We start from the raw sequence: 14175 nt of genomic DNA, 5'->3' as shown, positions 1-14175 counted from the left end.
CAAGAACCGATCCACAATTCTTCATGCGATTGTCAACATCAACTCAACCTCACCCCATGCGAATACCCTACTGGCACCAAAAGCTCCCAAGTAACAAATGATGTTCAACTTCCAGAGTTTTGTGGAGGTATTCGCCTTCGATCCTGAATGCTCCTACGATGAAAAAACGGTGTCGACGATCGAAGCAAACCGAAAGGAGATGGAGGGACTCTTCATTGATCGTGTTATGAAGGCGATGAGCATTACGAGGCGTAAGAAGCCTTTTGCCACCTTCTCTGGACCTTTCTAATCTGACTCTCTGCCGTCTAGCGCCGAAATACTATCCTCCAAAGTCCAATAATGCCCTGAGAACGCTCCATAAAACCATTATGGATACCACATCCAGCGACCACCACAAAATTTCTGTGCTTTACTATCTGCTACTCACATTCGACTTCCCTACCGGCAAAAGAGAGTATTCGACGGCGCTTGAGCAAAGTACCTTCTTGCCCCAGAAGTACCAGATATACATGAAAGGACTATGGCACATGGACCGAAAGGAATTTGATGTTCGTATTTCTCCATCCGATATTGCGGAGCGTGCGCTAATTGGAAGCAGTTGGCAGTACAATATCTTACACACCCATCGTTGATTCCTACATTCGCCGATGAGATTCTAGAAGTCTTGGTCAGAAAGTCGAGGGAGGATCTCACGCTTGCGCTGGCTTATTTCCATACTGCACAACCGACTCTTACTAGCCGAACCGCGATCGAATGCTTGTTTTCTGCGATTGCGAGGACCAGCGTCACCGAAGCTTTCTACTTTGCCCGTGGCCAGCCGCAATATGCTCAGCGACATATGTTTGAGATGCTGATCTCGGTGGTTCTCCACAACTCTCCTAAAGAGACGATTGCTGATCGAAGTGTGGAACTCGTTAACCTTCCTCTGTCTGCCTTGGAAGATGAATGGCTTGAGGACTATCTCATACGTGGAGATGGCCGAACGTTGAAGAGAGGCAAAGATACACTTATAATGAGAAAAATCGCTACGGGCAATTTCTCTGAGCCGGTTACGATGAAAGGGAGCAATCATCGCGCAATAGCTGGGCTGGATTGGAGCAGTCTTTCGGAAGGAATCAAAAGCGGACTTGGCAATCGCCTGCAGGAATGAAACCTCTTATGTGGGTTTATTTTGATGGATTGTGCATAGCGACGGCGCCCCGGTTTGGGCTTACATTAATGGTCACTGGAGATGAATCTCGAAGGGAGGGGAGAGCGATGGGACGTGAACGACTGAGTGTACGCAGATAACGATAACTCTACATCCGAGCAAGCATCGAAGGTAGTTTCTTCGAGCCTTGAAATTGATAATCTGCTAATATTGATTATACGTTATGTGGGTCAACGTTTGATTGGATAGCCTATTAAGTCAACATCTTGTTCATACAAGTGTACAGCCTGGCTTGTGAAATGTTGGAAGCATGTATCCCAAGCCGTCGAGTGCCACTGCACCCTATGAGTCGGGTAGTCTGCGTCTCATGCTCGCTGCTACGACGTGAAACCCAGAATGGAGCCTTTCTTAGAGCTGGGGTTCATCGCTGGGCTTTCACTCGTTTGCATGTTGGGTAGCCCATGACTTTTATTTCAGGGCTGATTCAAATTGTTTATGCTCGATCTGAAGCTCTATGTCGACTTCTTACTTCTGATGATGCCCTTGATAATCTCGCGGGCTCTGCATTATCCGTAGATGAAAGTGCGATAGATAGGAACCACAAACGTCTGTCAATGAATTTGAGATATTGCGACTTCAGAAAATTGGATGTCGATTCGCTTAGTTCGGAGGACTGTTGTTTACCTCATTCAGATGGAATTTTGTCGCTCCTAATATGTTGATTACGAACATACTCGGATCTCTAGCTATAAGATTGCCTTTTATATAAGATTGGCAGGTAAGGCCTTATAGTTATCTAGTTATTTGTTTGATATTATTAAAAGCACGATATAAAGTGATAGGTTTAGAGAAAAGCAGAAGTTTAAAGGTATAAATAATTACTTTAGGTAGATATTTCAAGTAGAGGGGTCAAGGGGTTTTTAGAAGGAAATTAGACAAACTCTTTTAAGAGTTATACTTGTTAGTGCTAGCATATTTACTATAGTAGAGGTGATGATAAGAGCGATTAGCTAGTTGTGGAAATAGAAACGAAGTTGCTAGCTTAAAGGACCCTTTTACAAGATCTGTTGGCGTTATAGTTTAGAAACGGCTTTATTTTGTGCTACTCTCTTATATCTTGCCACCGCCAATATAGCAATTCTGGCTTGCAATCTGCAAGTTAACAGCCATAGCTAGAGCTGTAAGGTGGCCTCCAGTCTGCTTCAAATATTCGGCTTGGGTCTTCCCCTGATCAAGTAGATACGGCTGCCCGACGAAATCTACATAAATGACATTAGGAAAGGAGTATGGCGTAAACTCATGGAAACCCGACCAAAACAAGCTACTCTGAGCAATAGCAGCGCGGTCAGCTAGAGGAGTAACGATGTCATTGGCACCCAGAGTCATGGTCCAAGATAAGAGAAAGAATCCGTCGTTCGTTCCACTTTCGCCTTCTTTGCCGAGTTTTCGGTTCTGCTGCAGCTTTGAAAGTTGATCTGCGCGCATCGTCTCATAATCGTCTGTCTCGGCATATCTGTTATATGCGTTGAGCTTTCCATATCCGTAAAATCCCTTATTTGCGTCTTCCGTTGCTGGAATGCTGCGAAATAGGGTGATCACACACCCCTGGCCGTCACCAATGAGCCGATTCATGGTAAGATCGTCTAAACGAGCGACACTGTCAAAGCCTTTGCATGGTTTTTTGATGCCATCCCGCCACTTCTGCCAGATGGATCTCCACTGGTCGTCCGTAAGTCTGTTGTATGACTGCTCAGGAGTACGATGGTCTGTGTCGAAGCCAGAATCACTGTTGAGGTCGATGATGACAAGTTCTCCTGGGTACTCGTCCATGAATCTGTTGATTTGCGAAATAATCTCGTCCACCTCAAGACCGTTGGAACCAACAGCCCCGTTTGGTGACACCGAATAGTGGCACGTCATATGCTTTCCACTATTCCCAAGACATGGGCGAATGTCGAACCAGCGGGAGCCGCGCACCAGCTGTCCGTAGACATCAAGCCACTGCGTTTGCGTGTTTTGCCAGGTAGAAAATGCCGTAGAACCATCTATTTCACTCATGCCTGCATCGTGACTTCCAATCATAGTCACGTATTTGAGCTTCCTTTCCCCAATAACGTCCAGCATTGCATGGAGATAGGCTACCGGCGGGTTTGCACTTGACCAGTACCCATAGCTCTCACTTCCTGTCAGGACCCATTCGAGTGTGTTTCCGTTCCTCTTGGTCGGAAAGCCTAGGTCAAACATTGTTCCCTGCGGAGTATCCTTGGTGCCGAGTCCGTCGTAGCTGATACGTGCTCTCAACTTGGGAGACATGCTGGAGGCATAATCGGCAGAAACGTGGAATTTCCTTTCCGTGTTCTTGATCCGAAAGTAGGCTTCGCCGCCTGTGTCGCTGTCTTTCACAAAAAGACCTTGGACGAAGTTGATGTCGAATTGTGCAGACTCTCCAGCTGGAATCGTCACCCACTGCCCATCCCAGTTTCTCATTTGCCATTGGTTGGCCCCTACGAATTCGAAGTCTTGGTTGCATCCGTTCACGATGGTGAGGTAAGCGACTTGTGTATCGGTCAACGCTTTCTGGGCTTTGATTTCGCCCGGAGGTATGTTTGTGGGATTGCCGTTACTGGGCTGGCCTGTACAAACATCGACTAACTGCGCGCTTTCTGCGCGAGTACCGCATGTACAGTTGGAAATACTGTCATGTGTCGAGCGAGATGCTGCAATGAGAAGTGGAGAAGCACTGCATGAAGATATCAAGCAGAACAGCCAGATATGGACGAAATTGTACATCTCGATATTCTCAAGAACTCACTTGAGCTTCCGTAGTGGCCTTGTGCCACTTGAATTGCAGAAGAGCACCGGGCGAGTGGTGCAAGTGGGCAGCCAGGTCATCTTATGAAGGTCGAAGCGACTCTCAGCGATCTGAAGGAGGGGAATTGGCAAGTGAATCAGAAAGAGACCTAGCGGCTGTCATTTACTGCAATTATGGCCAATGATGGCCAATGATGGCCCTCCTGATCTGGCAGGAAGGGAAGGGGTCGGCCCGAGGAGTGCTGTCACCTTCCCCATGCAGACTTGGATGCAAAGATCAATTTACACTTACATGACTCTTCGTGGCCATGACCAAAATCATCCCTGCGCATGTTAGAACTGATTACATCTAGCTCGAGACGATTCTCATATAATTTACAATGAGATCTCGCCGGGCAGAGAACTATCGATTGTTTGACCCTGTAGAAACATGCTCCGTATGTGGGCTACGCATTGGATTGCTTCCAGCAAATAAACTGGGTAGCATCCACGGCACTTTCATGTGTCGAATTCTTGGCTGCTGCAGGTGGTGCACTTTGTGGAATAGCCTCAGCTGGTGTAGCATCACTGCTCTGCGGTCAAGTGGTGCAGAGTTCTCCTTGAGCCTGGAGACCAAAGCCATCACCAGATACTATGCCATCTGAAACAATATTCAGACCAATCTTCTGCTTGTGGTCACACGTCTAGGATGGCTACCAACCTTAAACGACTGTTCCCAAGCGAGGCGAAGAAAGCTTCGTCTATTGGTCAGTTCCAGACCTTGGCACACCTCCTGAATCTCAGTCCAGAAGGTCAGTTAACCACGCCTACATTTTATCCAGCTTGATAGCAATACCTCGAGAACTCAGACGCCAATGCGCTTCGCCAATTTATCTTTCATCATACTACCCCAAACACGGTGTTTTCAGCGTTCATTTGAGCCGAACCAAATTCAGAAGCTCTGTAGATTCAAGTGCGACTAAGCCATCCTAGAGATCTCCTCTCAAAATCCAATTGTCAGGGCCAGAAATCCATCTGCACATTAATCGATTAACCATTCAAGCTTTGAGTAGATTGTATAAACCTAGGAATGCCTGATGTTTGTGTTAATCGCTTGGAGATTCTATGTTGTCCTGGCTCGTAAGCGAGCCTGGTGGGTCGACTCGTCCTTTTTAATGATCAGTACCCAACCAACTGTCTCAAATCCCGTACCGAGCCAAAAGAAAAGAAAAAAGGAAAAAGACAAAAAACATGGTTTGACTGGTGTCAAACTATATTGATATTAACTTCAACACCGCGTGCTATCAAAATCATAAGTTCCTTCAAGGTTTGACGTGGTCATACCTGAATCCTGGCCGATGTAATGTTCAAAACGGTCAATATGTTCACAAAATCCTTCCTCATTCACCCAAAATAGTTACTCTACGGCAAAATGTGGCACTGAATCCCTGGAAGAGCGCTGTACATGTCAAAGGAGCTGCAATGAGGCCCTACGGACGAAGACTTTCGGCTTGCATGTCCACCAACACAACATTGCAAGCTGGCATCCCCACGACTTTCATAGAAGAGAATCAACGATTCTCCTGTTTGGATTCTGCAGGATGCCATAATATAGCAATTAGAAGATGTCGCTGTCGGTTTCATGACAACGACCGGCCGGCTAACGCCATCTCAGACCATTACAAAATCAGAATCTATTCCTTCTTCTCCGGCTCTCCTTTTTTAGGCTTATTCTTACTGCCAGCCTCATCCTCATAATCACCTCCTTGCTTCTCGTACTCTTTAGCGAGTTTTGTAGCCTAATCAAAAATTAGTCCCATGTTTCTTCAATGTTTCCTCAAAGGCGCTTCTCAGGCTTGCACATAACTTCTACTATTTGAAGTCCCATAATGTATAAGGAGAACTTCAATGGAAAGTGTGTATGTAATACAAAAGATAAGAAAACACCTCACCTTCCACGCGGACCATTGTCCCTCACCACCGCCAGATTTATTGGGCTCCTGTTTGATTTCTATTTGCAAAAGTGGCATGAATGAATAATGAAAATTAATGTGGGATAAACGCGATACAACATTGCCATACCTTCTTTGATCTGCTCCCTTAGTTCAGGATCTGTGGGCTTCCCTATAGAAATTGTCAATCACTTGTCTTGGTCTGAGGAATAAAGGCAGCAATAAACCTTACCTTTGCTTGAAGGCATTTTAACACTTTAGATAGATCGGTTTTCTGTTGACCTTTGGCGTGAATAATGAGGATGTATCGGGGGCACCTTCATAATCTCTATGTCTTTATTAGTTTAAGGAGGCTTCATTGGAATGTAGTCTATGACGAGGTGATGGTATGGTACGAAGTCGGTTCGAAGCGAGTAGTCGATTACGCTTGTATCGATTACATCATGACAACCACCGCTTTGCAAGCCATCCTTTCAGGATTCTGATTTGATTGCTTCGCGAGTCGTTTTATCATAGTCTAATGTGATATCTCGATGCCAATGCCTATGCCGCCAATGCCCTCAAATGATCGATATTTGCCTCCTTGGAAAGGAAATTCTAATCAGTACTTGCTTCAAGTCTCTTCGCCAAGACTGCCCTAGCCTCGCCATTCGTAAGATGTTTCAGCCCTAGATGTTCAAGCGCATCTGAAGTACGCTGGCCATCTGCAAAGATTTCCTCGCTGACTTCCCTGAGGGACTTCTGGTCACCCTCAGCATCAAGAGGAACGTTTAGTAAGAAAATTGCTTCCCTCAGCTTCGGCATCGCAAATGTTGAACCTTCATCATAATTCATGTGCCGCCTAATTGTTGCTTGGATAGCTTCAAAATCGAATCGAAGTTGTGCTGCACCAAGGGTGGTGAACTCTTGTCGGAGCAGAACATCGTGCAAGAGCAAATCTTGAAGAGTACCAAGTGCGTCGCGCCAGATCCGTCGGAACGGTGTATCGGCAAGCACTTTTCGTAAGAACTCCATGCTTTCAGCCATTTCCTAATTCGTGTCAGCAGCAGAAGTCCAAGAGATTAGACATGAACCTACCCGAAGTGGTCCATCCAGTTCTGCAGTCCTCGCAGAGGGATATGAGCCTATAAAAAATTAGAAATGCAATGCCAAACAGACTTATAGAAAGCATACTGGAAGAAGAATCTCCAATTGTACACCATTGGGGCTTTGTGATGAATTGCTTAAAGGATACTGGAAATGAGTATTTGATAGCTTGAGTGATGTACGACTCCGCCATTTGTCGAAGCTTCTCGAAGCTCTCGATAGTTTTGTCAAATACAGCACCTTCCGACTCAGAACCTATAGCGTCCGATGTGCTATCCCTGACCTCACTGTATGACATTTCGCCAGCGAGTTTGGCATTGGTGTCTGTGTCCTTTGCCCTTTCTTGCAGGTCTTCCCACATATCGATGAAGAACTTGTCAATTAGTATGGACATGTAGCTAAAGGGACACTAAGAACGAAAACACTCACTTCCTCATTGCTCCAATCTTTCATCATCGAAATCAGATGCTCGGCGCTGCCGAACACCTTGCAAAGTGTCTCGAATCTGCCAATCCCATGAATTGCAGCTTCTTGTTCTTTTGTAATTCCATGGATCGTACGACCGACTGTAGACGTAATCGTGCTATAAACATCCAGAGAATCTTTGAGGCGACCATAGTAGAGATCCAGAATCTCCGCCTGAATACCAATGAGAAATTTCATCTTATGAGAAAATTTCCGTAGTTTGTTGTATTGAAGCGTCTCTGTTTGGATGAGGTCTGTAACTTTGATTGCGCCATAGGTAGGCTTGGTCTTGCCAGGACCAGAGCTGTCGTAGTCAATCACAGTACTATCCGGTGATTTGTTGATGTCCCAATATCTGTCAAGAGCAAAACTCTTCTCGACTTCGTACCAAGTATCAAACCATCTGTCAAGAACTTCCCACGTTAGGCCTTTCCAGCCTAGATCCGGGTTGCCTCCGTCGTAGTTGAACCTCTTTCTGATAGCTTCGTCGAAATTCATGAGCTGCACCATGAAGCGGCTGAGCAGTTGCGGATTGTTAGCGACTGACTCGATCTGGGCATCGACCTTTACTTTCAATACTGGCAGCAGGGCTGTCACAAATGCAGCGACTGGATCGACGTAAAGAGCGTTGCCCGAATAAATGTTACCTCTGAAATGGGCCCCAAGAACAGGGCCGATGTTCTCTCTGAAAAAGTTTTGCCACTTGGTGACAGTCCCAAGGAACCATTCAAAATAGTAGTTTCCAAGCTGCGAACGAATTAGCAACAAGCGATGCACTTGTTTTGGAACGAGTACCAACCTGAGTTGGATGATTCGTGGGCTTGTCGCTGAAAAAGTGATATCTGAACTGTTGGACGAATGGTTTGGCGAGGACCTCCATGGGTAGAAGGACAAGAGGCTCTCGCGCAGCAACAATCTCGGGCATCTGCAGGTCCAGAAGCTTTTCCAAGCAATCGCTCCATTCCGTTGTGGGCTCGCTGCTAGCATCTGGCCATTTCGACTTTTTCAACACTGCTTCGAATTCATCCAACATAATCTTCTTCATTTCGCCCCAAAGGCTATCTGCGGTCTCCTGGATGAACTTGACAAGGTGGACGCCACTTCCCTCTGCCCCTTCCTGCAGCTCAGGCAATATCATAGCAATTTCTTTCAATTTCGTGTACGGCTTCAAGGCTTCCTTTGGATTTCCCGGCAGGTGTGATTTTGCCTCTCTCTTCAAAGATTCTGCTTCCTCAAGGAGCTTGACATATGCTTGAGCCAGCTCCAGTTTCCGCAGTTTCTCTACCGGCTTCTCGAATTTCCGCTTCGCTTCTTCCGGTGTATCCGATGATGTGACAATTTTCAGGCGTTCAAGAACGTTGGCATATCCCCTTTCAAACTCATGCGACTGCTCCATCATTAAGGTATTGCGGTTGGCGGCCACTACTCGCGCATCTTTCAGTTCAGATGTTGCATGTCGAAGCTACAAAACGACTTAGCATATATACAACCATGGATCGACACAGTATTTACTTGACTTTCAAGCTGTGTCTTTTGCAACTCTACGCTAGCTAACAAGCTTGAAATATCTCCAAGGTCCGCAACCGTCTGTATTTTGTCGTTCAGGTAGTCCTCTACTCTGATGTCTCTCTCTCCTAGAGGAATATCTGTTTCGGGGTTTAATAGTACTGCGACAGGGCTCTTTTGTCGACTTAAAGACGTCTGTCGAGCCAGAGAAGAAGTGGCCATGGCTAATGTATTGAAGGGCGTGGCGATACAGTGCAAAGTGCTTTGTGACCGAGAGTTGGGGAGCTGCGCTTTGGAGTGGAGTGGACACTTTTTGTTGTCCTGTCCAGGATCAGGAGCTCCAAGCTCCAAGCTCCAAGCTCCGTCCAGGTCTGTGTCTTTCTTTGTCTTTGTCCCAGGCTTGCCGTGCCGAGCTGCGCGCGTGGAAACGCGCCTCCCCCAGATTTCGATGACGGCATCAACGAACGACCACCAAAAGCCATCACTGTTACAACCGCAAGTTCGACCTCCATGGATATATTCGCCAGCAATTTCGCGACCGCATGGAGGATATATACTGGGTAGCAGGGCCAAAAGAGCAAATTCACGGGCAAGTTAGGCACGACGCCTAGCCAAAATGGCCCCTCCAACGAAGAAGCGCAAAGTCAACAGTGACCCCAAGTCCTCTCCTGCGAGCTCTCGAAACCTCGATTTCTTCTTCGGCAAGCAGAAAGAGGCTCTACCACTTGAGATGGGTCACAGTTCCCATCAGAATAACAAAAGTAATTCAGGGCAGAGCGACGCAGCAGAGTTGACCGACGAACAATTAGCTAGGAAGCTCCAGGCAGAATGGGACGAAGAGGAAACCGCTGGGAAGGATACTACAAAAGCTACGAATGGAGACAGCGTAGGAGGATTATCCGGAAATCTGCAAAGCGACATAATCGAGAGACGGGCTGAGCTCAAGACTGGCAAGAGCGAAGAAATATGCACAGGTCAAGCTCTTCTCGAAAGTAAGGCAGAAGCTGATGACGGCCATTCTCCCGAGAAACCAGCTTCACATCCACTGCTGGCACCGAAAAGCAATAACACCCTTTCTTTACAGTCGGCTGGGTCCGCCGAAGACAACATTTCCTCCAATATACCATTTGATGAAAGCCCTCTAACGTTCGATCCGTCAGAATACGTTGCAGCGCTACAGGGTCATTGGGCAGCAGAGGGAGGGGATGCCTCATATGCACTGCTTACAAGATGTTTTGTGCTGGTCAACAGTACGCAAAGTCGAATCAAGATTGTAGATACCCTTGTGAATCTGCTCCGGGTAATCATTGAGGGCGACCCTAGCAGTCTACTTCCTACTGTATGTACAATGAACTCATCTTTGCGTCAGACCAATATGTATTTGTTGATTCATTCCACATGGCACACTTGCCGGTTACTTGCCTGAGCAAGCCTCTTAAATGTATATCTGACGTTTTAGATTCTAGGTTTGGCTGAGTACCAATGCTATTTCACCACCCTACATATCACTTGAGCTTGGCTTAGGAGGATCAGCTATTTCAAAAGCCTTGAAGAACGTGTGTGGCCTAGACAACAGGTCCTTGAAAGCTCTTTATGACAAAGTCGGCGATGCAGGCGATGTAGCTTTTGAAGCAAAGAAGCGGCAAAGCTTCACCCTTAGAAAGCCGAAGCCGCTCACGATCAAAGGAGTTTATCAATCGCTTGTGAAGATCGCCAAAACTCAGGGAACTGGAAGCGGTGAGATCAAGCAAAGAGTGGTTGATCGGCTGTTACAGGATGCGAGAGGCGCTGAAGAGAGCCGGTATGTTGTACGGACTCTTTGCCAACATGTAAGTTTTCCTTCCTGAACCGTGAATATCGGTATGCTCATGTGTGCACAGCTTCGTATCGGTGCTGTCAAAACCACTATGCTGATTGCCCTTTCTCGAGCTATACTCCTCTCTCGACCTCCAGGTGCCGATTTCCCTCTGAGATCGCCAAAAGAGCTAGCCAAACTCAAGAAAGAGGAATTGGCAGAAGTGTGGTCGAAAGCAGAAGAAATCGTAAAAGCATGCTTCGCAAAACGACCAAATTACAACGATCTCATTCCAGTGCTCTTGGAGATCGGCGTTTGCGAGGAGCTACTCATCAGATGTGGACTCGCCTTGCATATCCCGCTGCGCCCTATGTTAGGCAGTATCACGAGAGATCTCTCGGAGATGCTGACCAAGCTGCAAGGTCGAGACTTCAGCTGCGAGTACAAGTACGATGGTCAACGTGCACAGGTGCATTGCGATGCTCAAGGCAAGGTCTCGATATTTTCACGTCACCTCGAGCTTATGACTGATAAGTATCCTGACCTGGTCGCTTTGATCCCCAAGATCCGTGGCGAAGGCGTGTCGAGCTTCATCATGGAAGGAGAAGTCGTGGCTGTTGATCGAAACTCGGGCGATCTAAAAACATTTCAAACACTCGCCAATCGTGCTCGCAAAGATGTAGCCATTGGGAGCGTCAAAGTTGAGGTGTGCTTATTCTCTTTTGATCTCATGTATCTAAATGGGGAGTCATTACTCGATAGACCCTTTCGCGAACGACGAGAGCTCCTTCGAGGTCTGTTCACCGAAGTTCCAAACCAGTTCACGTGGGTGAAGAGTATCGATGCCACATCTCAGGACTCTGAGACTGTACTCGGGTTTTTCAAGAGCGCCACCGATATCAAATGCGAAGGCATCATGGTCAAGATTCTCGACAACCTCCCAAATTCTAAGACAGCAGATGAAGAGGTCGACGGCGCAGAAATCGCCGTGTCTGAGTCGCCATTCAAACCCGCCAGAGGCAAAAAGAAAGCAGACAAGGAACCGACCGAAAAGAAAACCCGCCGCAAAGCTCTACTCGCCACCTACGAACCCGACAAACGTCTTGACTCTTGGCTGAAGGTCAAGAAAGATTACAGCACAACATTCGATACACTAGATCTCATCCCAGTCGCTGGCTGGCACGGTCAGGGCCGAAAATCGAAATGGTGGTCACCTATCCTGCTCGCTGTGCGGAATGAGGAGACTGGCTCTTTAGAGGCGGTCTGCAAGTGCATATCTGGCTTCACAGATGCATTTTATAAGGCCAATAAAGAATTTTATGATGAGGATGGTGAGCACGTATTAGGCGGGAAGCCAAGCTATGTTGATTATGAGGGTGGGCATCCAGATGTGTGGTTCGAACCACAGGAAGTGTGGGAGATGGCTTTTGCTGGTAAGTCTTTGACTGTTCACAAGTACGTTTGGTTGCAGTGTTGATGGAAGCCAGATATCACGATCAGTCCTACCTACACCGCGGCGATCGGCCTGGTAAGCGATGAGAAAGGTCTGAGTTTGAGGTTCCCTCGGTTCCTCAAGAAGAGGGAGGATAAAAGCATCGACGAAGCAAGCACGAGTGAATTCCTCGCTGGGCTGTGGAGAAAGCAGGAAGAGAAGGCTCCCGCTGCTGCAACAGAGGTACTCGATAACGCCGGGGAGGATCAAGACGACGTGTAGATTCACAGGCGATCGGTCACTTCGAGAACGAGCAAAGAGATTCGTCTATTCATGTGTCTAACTCTCACAAGCCAAGCAAGCGACACAATCAAACAGCCACAACTCCAGACACTAAAGGAAATAAAACTGAGGTTAGCCTCCCAATTTTTTTTAACGACAAGCAACCAGCTCATCACCTGTATCAATCAAACGTGAACTGATGACAGAAAGCCTAAATCCATATCAAAGCCACTGGAAGCTTCAGCAAAGCTCCCGAACGAGAAGTCCGCCTCGAAATCAAAGTCTAAGTTAAATGCCTTGGCCGGCACTTGTGTCTTAGCAGCGACGTGCCTGTGCTTGTGCTCAAACACACCAGCAGGCAGAGGCGGTGTAGGGGCCCATACGCTCTGGGTGGTGTCGGATTCCTCGTCGAAGATAAGGGTGCTAGATGTGGTGCCGCGCGGATCTGTACTTACATTTTCAGTCTAGGACGAACAGAGTTCTCTTAAGACATGAACGGATGGAGGGCGAAAGGGGTACTTGCCGAGTGGCTCTATGAAGGTTGATGGGAAGAGTTCGGAGGATTCTTCAGGGACTTGCAATTGAGCTTGTGCGGGTGTAGTTTTGGGAGTTGGGCTATGAAGCGAGATGAATGTATCGGGTGCTGTAAAACGGGATCAATCTAGGACCAGAGATTCTTTCAGGGGTATTGTGGGCTGGGTCGTGGGAAGTACTTGCCGGGATAATTCGTATCTTGGTAACGACGTGGTGCTCGGTATTTGTGGAGCGGTGGCGTACATACTTTCTGGTGCTTATGGGCTCTGGTGTCTGTGTTGTTGTGATGTCTTACTCGCTTGCGAGGTCCATCATCGGTTGTAGCAGAAATCGAGTCAGCTAGCGTAGATGGAGTGGTAGACTGTGATACGGGACTGGATTGAGGTCGAGACGAGGAACAATGGCAGCATTCAGATGTTGTCTTTGGTGAAGAATTCATAGCAACAGCTTTTTTGGACGCCACGGCCTCGGCATCCGGTCTTAAAAGAACTCTCTCTCTATGAACACGCTTCTCAGGGAGCTGTGGTGGAAAGACCAAGATATTGTTCAACTCGGCATTGACATCGATTCCTAGTACACATTAGCACGTTCCCTCTCACTTGCTGCATTCGGGTCCGAATACCCTGTTCAAGCAATATCCTCTCCAGGAGAGAGTTCTTGTATTTCAAGATCAAGACCTCTTCCTTCGCGGAAGCCTGTGCATTCTTCAACTCCTGTAACTTCTCCTTCTGCTCTTGGACAATATTCTCCAGCTCAGAAATATGTTCCTTTCGACGTTCTCGAAAAGCTGCTTGAGAGTCTCGGTTGCGTTGCTTCTTCTCTTCTGCCGAAGGAAACATCTGTTTATCATTAGAATCGATTGCTTGATTCTCTTTCTTCTTCTCACAAGCGTTTCTCACGGCGAAATGAACAAAAAGGTGGACATACAACTTTACGTCCCCCTTTCCCTTTCTTCACAGACGGGGCAGAAATCGAGCCGGCCGAGCCTCCACGATTTCCTCTCAACTCGTCGTTGTCAACTTCACTCTCGTTACGTCGCGAAACCCCACTTTCCGACATGCTGGAGACGAGCCGAAGTTGCACAAGCCGGTGGGTGGGTATCAGATTGCGTAAAGGTGTGCCACACTGATGGGTAATAGCACGATTAAGATCACAAGGCTGTGAGACAGAGATGACTTTGAAT

At 47.3% G+C, this 14175-nt stretch overlaps 6 protein-coding genes across 6 annotated transcripts; 2 read left to right on the top strand and 4 right to left on the bottom strand.

Moving 5' to 3' along the window:
* The first annotated feature begins 57 nt into the window (after positions 1–57).
* ONS95_013979 (uncharacterized protein) lies at positions 58–1861 on the top strand. The gene is made up of 3 exons (XM_058507627.1): positions 58–251; positions 310–548; positions 599–1861. The coding sequence occupies exons 1-3, from the start codon at positions 98–100 to the stop codon at positions 1148–1150; spliced, it is 945 nt and encodes a 314-aa protein (XP_058356797.1). The 5' UTR covers positions 58–97; the 3' UTR covers positions 1151–1861.
* A 175-nt stretch (positions 1862–2036) lies between these two features.
* Positions 2037–4305, bottom strand: ONS95_013978 (uncharacterized protein). The gene has a single exon (XM_058507626.1). It carries the CDS (start codon positions 3938–3940, stop codon positions 2261–2263), a length of 1680 nt encoding a protein of 559 aa, XP_058356796.1. The 5' UTR covers positions 3941–4305; the 3' UTR covers positions 2037–2260.
* A 1329-nt stretch (positions 4306–5634) lies between these two features.
* ONS95_013977 (uncharacterized protein) lies at positions 5635–6140 on the bottom strand (the record flags this gene model as incomplete). Its single annotated transcript, XM_058507625.1, has 4 exons — positions 5635–5739; positions 5893–5951; positions 6023–6064; positions 6125–6140. The coding sequence occupies 4 exons, from the start codon at positions 6138–6140 to the stop codon at positions 5635–5637; spliced, it is 222 nt and encodes a 73-aa protein (XP_058356795.1).
* Positions 6141–6489: 349 nt separating this feature from the next.
* On the bottom strand, positions 6490–9171 carry ONS95_013976 (uncharacterized protein; the record flags this gene model as incomplete). Its single annotated transcript, XM_058507624.1, has 6 exons — positions 6490–6921; positions 6970–7016; positions 7066–7351; positions 7408–8190; positions 8243–8905; positions 8956–9171. The coding sequence occupies 6 exons, from the start codon at positions 9169–9171 to the stop codon at positions 6490–6492; spliced, it is 2427 nt and encodes an 808-aa protein (XP_058356794.1).
* Positions 9172–9565: 394 nt separating this feature from the next.
* Positions 9566–12726, top strand: ONS95_013974 (uncharacterized protein; the record flags this gene model as incomplete). The annotated part of the gene is made up of 5 exons (XM_058507623.1): positions 9566–10288; positions 10416–10778; positions 10830–12177; positions 12232–12589; positions 12669–12726. The coding sequence occupies 4 exons, from the start codon at positions 9566–9568 to the stop codon at positions 12456–12458; spliced, it is 2661 nt and encodes an 886-aa protein (XP_058356793.1). The 3' UTR covers positions 12459–12589; positions 12669–12726.
* A 411-nt stretch (positions 12727–13137) lies between these two features.
* On the bottom strand, positions 13138–14051 carry ONS95_013973 (uncharacterized protein; the record flags this gene model as incomplete). The annotated part of the gene is made up of 3 exons (XM_058507622.1): positions 13138–13562; positions 13615–13831; positions 13920–14051. 3 exons carry the CDS (start codon positions 14049–14051, stop codon positions 13138–13140), a joined length of 774 nt encoding a protein of 257 aa, XP_058356792.1.
* Between the last annotated feature and the right edge of the window lie 124 nt (positions 14052–14175).

This window comes from Cadophora gregata (genome assembly GCF_030347475.1).
Source record: "Cadophora gregata isolate MNR1 chromosome Unknown scaffold_8, whole genome shotgun sequence".
Lineage (NCBI taxonomy): Eukaryota > Fungi > Ascomycota > Leotiomycetes > Helotiales > Ploettnerulaceae > Cadophora > Cadophora gregata.
The sequence above is the reverse complement of the archived record's forward strand: the minus strand, read 5'-3'. Positions and strand labels throughout refer to the sequence as shown.

Bases quoted from the DNA above. Each gene is read 5' to 3' on its own strand.
- ONS95_013978 (XM_058507626.1), bottom strand. From the start codon at position 3,940: ATGTACAATTTCGTCCATATCTGGCTGTTCTGCTTGATATCTTCATGC.
- ONS95_013979 (XM_058507627.1), top strand. From the start codon at position 98: ATGATGTTCAACTTCCAGAGTTTTGTGGAGGTATTCGCCTTCGATCCT. The intron at 252-309 runs GTAAGAAGCCTT...TCTGCCGTCTAG, and splicing joins GGCGATGAGCATTACGAGGC to CGCCGAAATACTATCCTCCA. The intron at 549-598 runs GTTCGTATTTCT...AATTGGAAGCAG, and splicing joins TGGACCGAAAGGAATTTGAT to TTGGCAGTACAATATCTTAC.